At 57.2% G+C, this 12,831-nt stretch overlaps 5 protein-coding genes across 5 annotated transcripts; 2 read left to right on the forward strand and 3 right to left on the reverse strand.

Moving 5' to 3' along the window:
* Nucleotides 1-333: 333 nt before the first annotated feature.
* Nucleotides 334-1,088, forward strand: BKCO1_6100066 (cytidine and deoxycytidylate deaminase zinc-binding region; the record flags this gene model as incomplete). The annotated part of the gene is made up of 2 exons (XM_020278036.1): nt 334-638; nt 686-1,088. 2 exons carry the CDS (start codon nt 334-336, stop codon nt 1,086-1,088), a joined length of 708 nt encoding a protein of 235 aa, XP_020126626.1.
* An 86-nt stretch (nt 1,089-1,174) lies between these two features.
* Nucleotides 1,175-2,323, reverse strand: BKCO1_6100067 (short-chain dehydrogenases protein; the record flags this gene model as incomplete). The annotated part of the gene is made up of 2 exons (XM_020278037.1): nt 1,175-1,356; nt 1,468-2,323. 2 exons carry the CDS (start codon nt 2,321-2,323, stop codon nt 1,175-1,177), a joined length of 1,038 nt encoding a protein of 345 aa, XP_020126627.1.
* Nucleotides 2,324-3,632: 1,309 nt separating this feature from the next.
* On the forward strand, nt 3,633-7,942 carry BKCO1_6100068 (assimilatory sulfite reductase; the record flags this gene model as incomplete). Its single annotated transcript, XM_020278038.1, has 2 exons — nt 3,633-6,832; nt 7,489-7,942. The coding sequence occupies 2 exons, from the start codon at nt 3,633-3,635 to the stop codon at nt 7,940-7,942; spliced, it is 3,654 nt and encodes a 1,217-aa protein (XP_020126622.1).
* A 603-nt stretch (nt 7,943-8,545) lies between these two features.
* On the reverse strand, nt 8,546-8,878 carry BKCO1_6100069 (uncharacterized protein; the record flags this gene model as incomplete). The annotated part of the gene is made up of 1 exon (XM_020278039.1): nt 8,546-8,878. The coding sequence occupies one exon, from the start codon at nt 8,876-8,878 to the stop codon at nt 8,546-8,548; it is 333 nt and encodes a 110-aa protein (XP_020126623.1).
* A 234-nt stretch (nt 8,879-9,112) lies between these two features.
* BKCO1_6100070 (uncharacterized protein) lies at nt 9,113-10,459 on the reverse strand (the record flags this gene model as incomplete). Its single annotated transcript, XM_020278041.1, has 2 exons — nt 9,113-9,323; nt 9,669-10,459. The coding sequence occupies 2 exons, from the start codon at nt 10,457-10,459 to the stop codon at nt 9,113-9,115; spliced, it is 1,002 nt and encodes a 333-aa protein (XP_020126655.1).
* Nucleotides 10,460-12,831: the final 2,372 nt, after the last annotated feature.

A 12,831-nucleotide genomic window follows, 5' to 3' on the forward strand; every position in this document is an offset into this window, starting at 1 on the left:
AGCATGGGGTTTCGGTCATAGAAGACACACGTCTTGATAAGCTTAAGATCTTCCGAACACATCGCATGCACCAAAGAGCAAGATAAGTAGTTTCTGAACTGGCGTTGAGAAGCTTATACCCCATGTCTGATCGGGACCGCCGGAGACAATGCCGATCGCTATCACGCATCTCTCAAACCGAGACGTTTGCAACAACTTAACCGTCCTCAGCCGCACCAAAGGGATGCCCGGCCCACCACTCCTCCCTACATATCCCCACCCCACCCCACCATCATCACTTCCTTACTTCTCGCCCCCCTCCATTCCGTCCCCCCTCCCCGTTTCGAAACCACCATGCCCCGCTTCGCCCCATTAACATGTCTCCTACTCGCCAACGTCGCGTCCGCCGGGTATGCTGTCGGCGTCCCAAAGCAAGACGTCATCGCCGCGCCGCAGCGCTCCATCAACGGCATACCCTATAGCACGCGCGCTTACTGGATGCGGCGGGCCAACGCCGCCCTCGCGGAGCTGGGGTCGCCGTGTCCGTTCGCGGCGTTCGGGACCGTGATTGTGAACCACACGGCGACGGATGGGCTGGGCGAGCTGGTGTGCATCGGGGCGAATGCGAACAGTAGGACGGGGAATCCGACGCTCCACGGGTACGATCCGGCTGATTGATGCGGTTTCTGTTTCTCACCTCTGGCAGGGAGACGGCGGCCATCACGAATTGCACGGCCGTGCTGACGGATCCCGAGGGCGCGTACAAGATGAATGCGAGTGAGGCGCTCGACGCCTTTTCGCGGCTGAGTCTGTACACGAATGCCGAGAGCTGCTCCATGTGCGCGTCTGCCATCCGGTGGGCGGGGTTCAAGGAGTACATCTACGGCACCGCCATCGACACGCTGCTGGCGCAGGGGTGGGGCCAGATCCGGATCACCTCGCTCGAAGTGTTCCGGCAGTCCATCGACCTGCCCACGCAAACGAGGCTGATCGGAGAGGTGCTGACCAACGAGACCGATCCGTATTTCTCTTGGCAGTACAATCCCGAGTATCCGTGTCCGGCCGGCTGTTCGAGATTGGGAGATTCATGTACCGCAGATGAAAAGTAGTCAATACTCGTCGTTCGAACATGTAGTCTTTGAAAAACAATGGCCTGCCCAAGATGAAGAATCACACTCAACCCGAACCCTCATTCTCACCCGGTCTTCACCTCAAACTTCAGCAAATCCCCCGCGATAATCTCATCCTTCTTCGCGAGCAGCTCGTCCGGGTCCCAGGTCGCGCTGACCAGCCTGCCGTTCAACCACCGGAACCTGCCCGGCTCCCTCGTCAGCCAAACGAGGAAATGCCCGCACAGCTCCGGATCGTCCACGAGATCTGTCAAAAGTAACAGTCAGCCCGCCGCTCCACCTCAAAACCCCCCACTAAGAAAACCGAGAACACGCAGAGTCAGGAAAAAAGAAGGGGAAAAAAAAAAGGAAAACTCACACTTCCTAAACGCCTCAGGCGCCGTCTCCAGCGCCGTGTCCGTCTCCACCGCCCCAGGATGCACCGCCATCGCCAACAACCCCCGGCCCTCCTCGTCCCCGTCCCCGGCCTCGCCGCCAAACTGCTCCGCCAAATGCTCGACAATCCGCGCCTGCGCCATCTTACTGACGCAGTACTTGCTGTTCGCAATGACGCCCCTCCTGATACACCCCGCGACGCTCCCCACCACCAAAAACGCCTTCCTCCCGCCACCACTTCCTCCTCCCGCACGATCTGCAAGCAACAGCGGCACAAAGTAATGCGCAGCGTAATACGTCCCGAGCGCATTCACCGCAAACGCACGCTCCCACTCCCCGTCCAACGCATCCCCATCCGTGACAGCCAGCTCCACCGGCCCCGAGTACCCAGGATTGAACACCACAACGTCGAGCCGGCGCCGCTGCCGCTGCCCGGAATCCCCACCAGACCCCGATCCGAGGACTTCGTCCCGCACCCACGCCGCAACAGCGGCGACGCTCTGCGCCGACGCGACGTCGCAGGCGCGCTCGAGGACGGTGATGGCGCCGCCGTGCGGGGTGGCCGCGGCGGCAGCAGCGCGGGCGGCGGCGGCGACGGAGGAGAGGGCGGGGGAGAGGGTGCGCGCGGCGAGGATGAGGGTGGTGGAGGGGGTGGCGGCGCGGGCGTAGGAGAGGGCGATGCCGGCGCCGATGCCGCGGGAGGCGCCGAGGATGAGGATGGTGGAGAGAGGGGGGCTGTTGGGGGCTGGGGAGAGGGCGGCGAGGAGGGTGGGGCCGGGCGTGGTGTGGGTTGTTGGGGTGAAGGCGTCGACGGCGGTGACGCGGGGGTCGGACGGCATGGTTTCTTTTTTTTCTTTTTACTTTTTTTTTCCCCTTAGGGGTTCGTTGATGGTTGATGTTGGTGGTAGTGGTTCTTTTTTTTTCTTTTGAAGTCCTGGTTTGGGTCGTTGTGGTCTTTTTGGTCGTGTTTGATAGGCCGAAGATGACTAGATGTGAGGAGAGGAGTGCGTGGTTGTGCTGAGACTGTGATGGTGCATGCACGTATCAATATGACTACCACAGAATGCGCGGGCCCTTCTTAAGTAGTACTGGAGTTTCATCTGCTGTAGCTGTGGTTTGGTTGCAAGACGTCGGCGGGGTGAGCGCCATACAAGGGTCACCTGCCTATTCAAGTTTAGCGCTGGAATGGCATCAGGATGAGCCATATCATGGACTGCATGTCATCGGCCTGCAGCAACTCTGCTCCTAACGAAACTTTGGTCCGCACATGGCCAATGGGTCTCAGTCTTCTACATGTATCAATCTATCGGCCTCCCTCTCTGCCCAGCCTGTGCGTCTGTCCTGTGCATAGACCAGCTGATCTCGATTGCAATCAACTTCTTATCAAGTCAGATGTCGTCTAGCGAAAATGACGGGAGCATCACGCCAAAGCTGGTCACAGATGTTGGAACAATCATCAGACAAAGGTGGAAGGCGGAGTGATGGCGACGCTAAGCCCAAAGAGAGAAGCCGGTATCGGCTTGCCGCTCAGGGTCCAGCACGCGAGTAGGCCGCAGGCCGTAAGGCTGACGGCACGAGTCAGTCGACAGCAAACATTGATCTTCGTCATGATGCCGGCTGTGGCGCCCTGCTGTCCCTGCGCCCCTGCGGCTCTTCCTAGTCTCCGCGAAAGCCGATGCTGCCATGTCTCCCACCATGGCGAGCTGCCGTCTGCATCTGCTGGCGGCGCGGCATGGTCGGCATCTGGCATCTGGCGCTGAATAATCACCCCGTCGGACCGAGCGGCGCCGGGCAGTGCGCCAACGCTTTCGGGCTTTGTCGAGCACGCCATCGACACCTATCCGTTTCTGGTATTCTCACCTTCAACCGCCCGACTTTTCCACCAGCCATGGCGCCCCATCAGCTGCTGACCGGGCCCGCACCCTCATCCCGGCCCATTGATTGCTCAGCGATACCGGGCCTCGATTCTACTTTTTCTCCCCGCCACGTCCGTCTCCACTCGCCCTCCAGCGGCATTCCTCTCTTTCTTGACGCGCAGCACCACTCACCACTCCAGCAGCAGGCAGAGTGCGCGTCGTTTGTCTTCGTTTCTTTGTCTCTTGAGATACCACCAAAAAGTTTCTGATTTCGCCGCCCCGCTGCCGAGCCATGCGTCTCCAGCTGCCCGAGTCCGCCGGCCCGCAGGCTGAGCAGACCCAGCAAACCGCCCTCAAGCGCTTTGCCCAGAAGTCCTCGAACCTGCCCTTTGGCCAGCACGTCCCGCTGGCCTCCATCTCCGGCCCTACCTACCTGACCGCCCAGACCCTCGTCCAGCAGGTCGCCTACGCCCTCTCCGACAAGATCTTCGCCTACTCGCCCGAGACATACGACTTGGACGTTGCTCTGAGGGAATGGCATGAGAAGGGCGAGCACAATGCCTTCGGCTACAAGACTGGCTTCTCCGCTCTCGAGACCAGGTCCGGCGCCGGCAACGTTGCTCTGGGCTACATCTTTTCCAAGGACTTTGACCTGTCCAAGAGGCACGTCCCCCAGGCAATCGTTGCCTCGTCCTCCACCCTGCGCCAGCTGAGGCCTGCCCTGGACCAGCTCTCGCTGCTCTACTCTGTCGCCAACCCTCTGGTTGCCCATGTCGCCGCCGTCGACTACGCCGCCGGCTCCTCGGCCGGCCTGGTCACCGACTACTCCACCAGCTTCACTCTTGCCGAGGAGCTTGGTCTTGGTCTGGTGTCCAGCGCCTCCGCCTACGAGATCCAGCACATGTCTCTGTTCGCTACCCTCCTCGCCAGCATCGTGCCTGCCATCCACACCTATGACGGAATCACCGTCGGCCGTGAGACCACCCGCGTCGTCGATGTCATGGACAAGTCTGGCCTGATCAACAACTACAATGCCATTCTGAAGGCTACCTCCAGCGTCGAGGGCAAGCACTCCGACAACGAGGGCAGGACCGTTCGTCTTCTCAAGGCCTTCAACGACGAGTTCGGTTTCGACTACAAGCTGTTCGAGTACCACGGTCACGACGCGCCTGAGACCGTCATCGTTGCTTTCGGCACCGTCGAGGCTTCTCTGGGTGCTCAGGTCGCCCAGTCGCTTGCTTCCAACGGCGTCAAGGTTGGCTTGATCAACGTCCGTGTCTACCGTCCGTTCGTCGAGGAGGTCTTCCTCGAGGCCCTTCCCAAGTCTGTCCAGACCATTGCCGTTCTCGGCCAGGTCCACGATGGTGCTGCCGTCTCCGACGAGAGCGTCCACTCTGCCCTCTACAGCGACGTCCTTGCCGCTGTCAGCTTCTCTTCTTCCACCGCTGCCTCTGTCGTCGATGTCAAGTACGCTCGCGAGGAGGTCTGGACTCCCGCCAAGGTCGGCAACCTGTTTGCCAAGTTCAGCTCCGAGGCTGCCCAGGCCAACCTCTCCATCGCCGATGCTTCTGCCCAGCAGTACACTTTCTGGAACATTGATGAGTCCGTTGCTATCGGTGCTCCCATTGTGCTCGGCCAGCTGTACTCCAAGGATTCTGCCTCGAACGTGACCGTTCGCACTGGTCACGACAACCTGGTCCAGGGCGGTGTCATCCGCACCGACATCCGCAAGTCCAGCAAGTCCCTCGAGGCCGCCTACTCGGTCGATGCTGCCGACGTTGCTTTCGTTGGCGACGAAAAGCTTCTGAACGAGTTTGACATTCTGAACAGCCTCAAGTCCGGCGGCACCCTCATTGCCAAGCTGCCGGGTGCCAAGGACGAGGAGCTCGAGAAGCACATCCCAGTTGGCGCTCGCAAGGGTATCGTCGGCAAGAAGGTCAACCTCTATGTTCTTGACCCTACCGCTTCCGAGAATGTCTCCGAGGACGCCACTCTCGAGTCTTACCTGGTCCAGCTGGCTTTCCTTAAGGTTGCCGAGGCCGGCAGGTTCGACACTCTGTCCCAGAAGCTCTCTACCCTGAGCGGCGGCTCCCTCGACAGCATCGTCAAGGATGTTGAGAAGACGCTTCGCCAGGTCCAGATTCCCGAGTCCTGGGCCACCATCGAGCCCGAGGTTGAGAGCATCTCTCTGCCCACCGACATCAAGGTCAACAGCTTCACCTCCTTCCAGAAGATCGACCCCGAGCCCCCGACTCTTCTCAAGAACTGGGTCGAGGCCGCCAAGGGTCTTGCATTCAAGGAGGCGTACGGTACCAAGTCCGCTCTTCGTCCCGACCTCGGCGTCAAGACTGCCGTTGTCCACATCAAGGAGCGCCGCCGTCTCACTCCCGAGAACTACGACCGTAACATCTTCCACATCGAGTTCGACCTGGGCGACTCGGGCGTCAAGTACGACATCGGCGAGGCTCTCGGCATCCACGCCGAGAACGACCCCAAGATGGTTGAGGACTTCATCAAGTGGTACGGCCTCAACCCGGACGAGATCGTCGAGGTACCGACGCGCGAGGATCCCAACGTGCTCGAGAACCGCACCGTCTACCAGGCGCTGCTGCAGAACATCGACATCTTCGGACGGCCGCCGAAGCGCTTCTACGAGGCGCTCGCCGAGTTCGCGTCAGACGAGAAGGAAAAGACCGCTCTCCTCGCTCTCGTCACGCCCGACGGCGCGACCGAGTTCAAGCGGCGCGCCGAGGTGGACACGGTCACCTTCGCCGACATCCTGCTCGAGTTCCCGTCAGCGCACCCGTCGTTCAACGACGTTGTCCGCATCGTCAGCCCGATGAAGCGCCGCGAGTACTCGATCGCGTCGTCGCAGAAGGTCACGCCCAACGCCGTCTCCCTCCTCATCGTCACCGTCGGCTGGGTCGACGCGCGCGGCCGCGACCGCTTCGGCCAGGCGACGCGCTACCTCAACTCGCTCTCGGTCGGGTCGCCCGTCACGGTGTCGGTCAAGCCGTCGGTCATGAAGCTGCCGGCCAAGTCGACGGCGCCCATCATCATGGCCGGCCTGGGCACGGGCCTCGCGCCCTTCCGCGCCTTCGTCCAGGAGCGCGCGCGCCAAAAGATGGCGGGCGAGGAGATCGGCGCGGTGATGCTGTACATGGGCGCCCGGCACCAGCGCGAGGAGTACCTGTACGGCGAGGAGTGGGAGGCGTACCAGGACGCCGGCGTCATCACCCTGCTCGGCCGCGCCTTCTCGCGCGACCAGCCCGAGAAGATTTACATCCAGGACCGCATGCGCCAGTCGCTGCTCGACATCCGCAAGGCGTACCTCGCCGAGGGCGGCAGCTTCTACCTCTGCGGCCCGACGTGGCCGGTGCCGGACGTCACGGCGGTGCTGCAGGAGGCCATCGAGGAGGAGGCCAGGGCGTCGGGCGCGACGAAGAAGGTGGACTCGAGGAGGGTGATTGAGGAGTTCAAGGAGGAGGGCAGGTATGTGTTGGAGGTTTACTAGAGAGAGAGAGAGAGAGTGTGTGTGTGTGTGTGTGTGTGTGTGGGAGGGGGGTAGATGAGTTTCGATAATTATTCCCCTGTTGTGGCATGACATGACACATGCGATGCGATGCAACGTATTATAGAGTCTTGGTCATGAAAAATGATTTTTTCAGTTGATAGAATGTTTGATATGATCTTATGGCTTGTTGTTCTCTACGCTTGTTAAGTGATCCGTGTAACATGGATGGTAGTATACTCACTACAGGTATGACATGACAGCTACGAAGATATAGTTCTGCTGAAGTCAAAATATGTGTAGGAGTGTGCGGGTATGACGGAGTTTGCGATACTTACCGCTGGGGTGCAATCGAAGGACGGAAAACAAAGAACAGAACATAACTCGAAGCCGTAATGGAGTTCAATATGCGAGATAAAGACTGCAAAGAGAGGGGGGGGGGAGAAACAGAAACTCGTATCCTGCTTGAGGTATAAACTATGGAGAGAGCAACAAGCCAAACCCCCAAATAAAAAGAACCCCAGCAGAGAGCAAAACTCGCCATCCCGCCAAATATCTAAACTCGCAGGGAAGAAAATGAAAGACAAGAAGAACAAAAACAAGTCAGCAAAAGAACCTAAGAGAAAAGAAAATTTAGACCTAAAGAAACCACGGGCAACCCTCACCCACGACAGCCCCGACCAGCCTCCCCCTCCGACACTGACGCCAAGCAGCGAACCCAGTCCAACCATCACACTCACACACACACACAGGCTTACCCATTTCTGAAATACCCTCCAACGCCAACGCCTCCCGTCGAAGAGGTCGTGTACGAGGCAGCACTCGTCGTTGAGCCGTCGTTTTGGGAAGACGAGCCCGATGTCTGGCCGACCGCCGTCGATGATGGCGAGTTGTTGACGAGTGTCGTGCTGGCGTTGCTAGATGATGAGGACGATGACGATGACGATGGTGGTGATGGCGATGATGACGATGATGATGACGATGATGATGACGATGATGACGAGGAGGAGAAGGAGGAGGAGGAGGAGGAGGAGGAGGAGGAGGAGGAGGTTGTGGTGGTGGCGGGGGGGTTTTGGTTGTTGGTTCCTTGATTAATGTGGTGGCGGGTGAAGACCCAGCGGCCGTTGAAGTACTCGCGCTGCATGGGGCCTTTATTGTCCCTGTTCAAGCAGTTGAAGAGGGTCATGGTAGGTGGTAGTGTGTGTGTGTATGCTAGTGACGGACTGTGTCGAGCAGCGTTAAGCAGTGTTGGACGTTGGTCAAACTTGAGTACTGGATATGCTTGAGTTCTTTATTTTCTACTTTTCTATACATTTGACCCTTTAATCGTGTTGTCTTTGAAAAGTGTCCAAAAGGCATCATGTTGCACCATGAGAAACCCGTCTGCTGTGCTTCTTCTACTTGCGGCGGACAAAGACTTTCACACTCACATCGAAGACACAAAAGCTCGCAAAATGTTGTATTAAAGTAGAGAAAGGAAACAGTAAATCACAGGAGAAAAGTCAAACTACCAACAGGGAAGAAGGCAAGGAAGAACAAGAACAGAAGAACAAAAGAGGACAGATCAAGCTTTGTCGACCCCAATTGAACATACAGCACAACCAAGGCATCACCATCAAACCCATCCACCCCCACCTAAGTCATCACAGACACCGACTGATCAGCAACGCCCTCCCCTTCGCTCCGCTGTCCAATCACAACACCCTCTCCTCTCCCTTCCCCTTCTTGAAGGGATTGTTGCTGGCCAAGGGCACCGGCACTGGCGGATCCACCCTCCCCTCACCCTGCTTGTCACATTCCAAGTCCGAGTAATCGGGAAGGTCGCTGCTGCGGGATGTGTGTTCGCTCAGCGTTGATGCCGACGTCGATGGGCTCGAGCTGTTGGTTGGCGACGACGACTTGGGCTTCTTCTTCTTGTTGTTGTGGCGGCGGACAAAGGCTTTCTGGCCGTTCCTCGTCTCGACTGTGACGCCGTTCCTCGGCTCGATCTTGACATTTTTTTTCGTGCCGAAGAGGACGGAGAGCATGGTGGGGGATATGTGTGTGTGTGTTAGTGGCGGTCGGGGGTGATCAGTGTAGAAATGGTGGTTCAACAGTGATGGTTCAACAGTGGTGGCTTGGTATGTTTTCCTGCTTGAGTATTGAAACTATTTGAGGGGGTTTTCTAATTTTGTGTCCATTTAATCCTTTGATCGTGTTGTCTTTTGAAAAGGTTCAAAAGGCATCATGTTGCACCGAGAAACCCGGCTGCTGCGCTTCTTCTACTTGCGGCGGACAAAGGCTTTGCGGCCATTGATGTTCTCAATCCCTGTAGAACTGGTCTTAGCCTTCATGCTGTGATTCGTATCAGCTGGAGCGTTGCGACGGACAAAGGCCATGCGGCCGTTGACGTACTCCACCTCCGTGGGGCCGGTCTTCGCCGACTTCTTGTACTTGCTACTGGAGAGCCCCATGACGATGTAGGTAGGTGCGCTGTTGGATCTTAGTCACCTCAGTATGGGGTGGCTGATGTGTTGTCGAGTTGTTGATCGAGTATTAGTCTGCTGCCGCTCACTTAAATATCAAATGTGTTCTGCGGATCATTCAAACAGATCCTTTGTTCACGCTACTTTCCAAAAGACCTTGACAATGGGATTCATTTGTAACAACACACAGTACAGGCTCTTCAAGCATACCACCCGAGCAGAAAAATCCTTGAAGCCAAGAGCGGCCAGGCCGCTCCACGTACCTCTCTTCTCCGATTGCGCCTCGATCAACGCGATTGCCGACCACATCTCCTTTTCAAGGACACCGAACCGAACCCTCCAAAGGCCTTACTCCCCAATGACCTTCCTACACACCGGACAACCAATCTTGTTATCATTGTTCGTGTCCCAAAACGTCTCCAAGCACTCCCGACAAGCTATCTGCCTGCAACACGGCAACCGCACAATCGCCGTATTCTCGCTGAGCGGGCACGGAGTCGCATAGAACGGAACCTCTTCCATGCAGATGATGCACGAATCGCGCTCCTCTTCTTTTTCTTCTTCTTCCTCCTCCTCCTCCTCCTCCTCCTCCTCCTCAGGCTCATCCTTTAATCCGACTTGCACCCACTGGCGCTGCCGCCACGCCTCCTCACCGCCCGTAGCGACGCCTCCGCCGCCCAGATCGCCAAACAGAAAATCCAGATACGACTCGACCTCATCGTCGGTATCGAGGCACGCGGCCTCGCCCAGCGCGTCCTGCATCGACTCCAGGGCGTCCGCGTAATGCCGCGCGTGCAGGGAGGATGCTTCATGGGCCAGGCGTTGCGCCAGCTCTTGGGCGTTGTGGGTCTGGAGGTGCATGTTGGTCGCCAGGGCTTCGACGACACGTTTCTTGGTGGAGGTTGTTGTTTCGTGCTGCTGGTTAGTTGATTGCGCCGCGGACTGGGCCGCGGATGGCGACAGGTTGTGTTGTTGCTGCTGCTGCTGTGCTTGGCAGAGGTCGGCGTACTGGGTAATCAGGTGGGAGGCTTCGGCGCAGGCGCTGGCGGCGTCGTTGAGGAATTGGGCGAGGTCTGTGTAGTGGATGTGCCAGGCGGTGAATTGGTCTGCGGATGGCACCTTCGAGGCGTTGTTGGGGGCCATAGCGGGAGGGGGCTGGATATTTTAGGTCTTGTGGTGTTGTGCCAGTTGCTCGGCGGTATCGCGTGTTGCGGTTTTCGGAATATTTCGAGGCTTGAAAGCTGTAGCGGTCGTGTATCGAGTTGAGTGATCTGGATGAAGACGTGGGGGTTGCAAAGGAAGGAAAAGGAAAAGCGAGAATTTGATACTTTTAGAGAATAACTACTGGACTTAATAGTTTTGCATGTTCTGTTGTATTTGAATTGATGAATCACATGTCGCTTAGAACAAGATCGGTGAGGTGGCCGACAATCATATGTGCGTTTGGTCACGGCAAACTGTCAATCGAAGACCGTGATTCATTGTATCCAATCAAACACAGAAGAGGACCTATGTACAAATGTCCGGTTGCCCCATTCCTCCTTGAGATTTGTGGTGTTACCTAAACATCTTTTGACTGAGCCGTACTCTCTCCCTCAGCACGAGTCGATCCGCCCACCCTCACCACGCCCTCCGCCTCTAGCTCGCATAGTGCCAGCGCCACTATGTGATCGCGAGGATCTCGATTTCCTTGGCGTTCATTTCCTTCCGCATGTGCTTCTTCCGTATGTGCTTGCTCGCGTCCGGGCCTGGCCGACTTCGCCATGGGAGCCTCCTCAATCTCATCCATCATACCCGGCATTCTTGAGGAGCCTCCATGCTGAGCTGGACCTGAAGTACCTTCAGAGGCTGCGGCCTTGGGTGCCGAATGTGGAACCGGTACTCTTGCCCCTGTTGAGCGTTTCCGGTGCATCAAGCGGCTGTCTTGCTGGCCCACAGCTCGAATTGCTTCCCCAGGCTCAGAGGGACGCTCGGACTTTCTGCAGCCTTTGAACGTAAGTATACGCATGCAAGCGGGGCGGGGGCAGCCGCTAGGGGAATTGTCGCCAGTTTCTACCATGGTGTTGCAATTGTCGTTGCAATTTATGGTGATGAGGAGGATGTGCATATAAGAGAGCGTATGTGTTCAAGGATACAGGGTTTTATAAGTATTGGAAGACTGAGATAGTTTGATTGAGCTTTTTTTTTCACAATGAACCTTCCCCGCCAAACATCGTCAAAGGTTCGCATGTGCAACACCATTCAACATGCCACCCTTTCATATGTTGCATACGTAAGTGATAAATACGATCGTCACTGTGTCTTATCTGCTCAGCACTTGATACCTTCTCAAAGCTTTCGCGTTGTCGGTAGAAGTCTGCGGTCGCCTCGCACCTTTGTCGTGATTGCCAGGAAGAACATGATGTCCGGAGACCTGAGTGGGCCATTATTTGTGTTGATTACATTATCCCGATGTCCTGATCCATCGCCATTGTGTTCCGCACCTCCGATTCACATCTACCTTACAATTTGCGTCACCTGTATCGTTCTTCCTTCAATATCCTGCACACGTTCGGCCACCTTGGACACTGCGCTATTCCCTCGGCTCTGGAACCGCGGCGTCACCCGCACTGCTATGTCTGCGGAACACGTGTGTGGCTGCCTTCCAAATAGAATCTCTCCGCGTGCTGGGTGACGATGACGTCGACCAGACACTGCTCCGACGGCGCCCATGTGTGGGCTCTATTTGCAGGGGACAGAGTCATCAGCAAGGCGGTTCCCAACAAGCAAACGGACATGTCTTTGATGGGAATCATACCGTCGTCTTTGTTTTGCACAAGCACCGTCTCGGCCGTACGGACGTCTGAACGGCGGCCTGCGTCCCAAGAGTTGCGTGAGTAAGAAAAGCCAAGGACTGGCAAAACGACAAGATGGGAGAAAGGCAAGGAGCATACGCAGATTTCCCGCACCGCCGCGACCGTAAGATGTGTACCGCTCGATCTCGACGACCATTGTCTGTCACACGACGATATGTCGTCTCAACGAGGAAGTGAACGGAGTCCTTTCTCAGTGATGAAGAACGTGTTTTCCCCGCAGAAGCGCCGGAGGCAAAGAGTAGTAAAGTCAAGCTTTCTCTCTCTGCCCCAAGGCGAGCGTCACCCCACATGATAAAGCCGCCTCCCCATCTCCCCACACACTACGGGCCATCCCTACATCTTTCCTCATCCGGCCCCGCCAGCCCGCATTCCAGCCAATCACCGCCCCCACAACTATCTATCCACCACGCGGCACAACCGGCAGCATATGACGACATAGGGCTGGGGACGCGGGACGACGGACTGAAGGTCTTGTCGCACTGTGGTCCCCCTGCCAAGTCAGCGCGTGCATCCCGACCACACAAGCTTTCCATCGATCGCCTCCACCCCCGCGCCTCGATCATCGACCCACTCAGAATCGCCATGCTTATCTGGACCTAGAAGGCGCAGGGAAACGCGCTACCGTAGACTTCCACCCTCCAATGACGAACGTCTTGCCCC

This window comes from Diplodia corticola, assembly GCF_001883845.1.
Source record: "Diplodia corticola strain CBS 112549 chromosome Unknown scaffold61, whole genome shotgun sequence".
NCBI lineage: Eukaryota > Fungi > Ascomycota > Dothideomycetes > Botryosphaeriales > Botryosphaeriaceae > Diplodia > Diplodia corticola.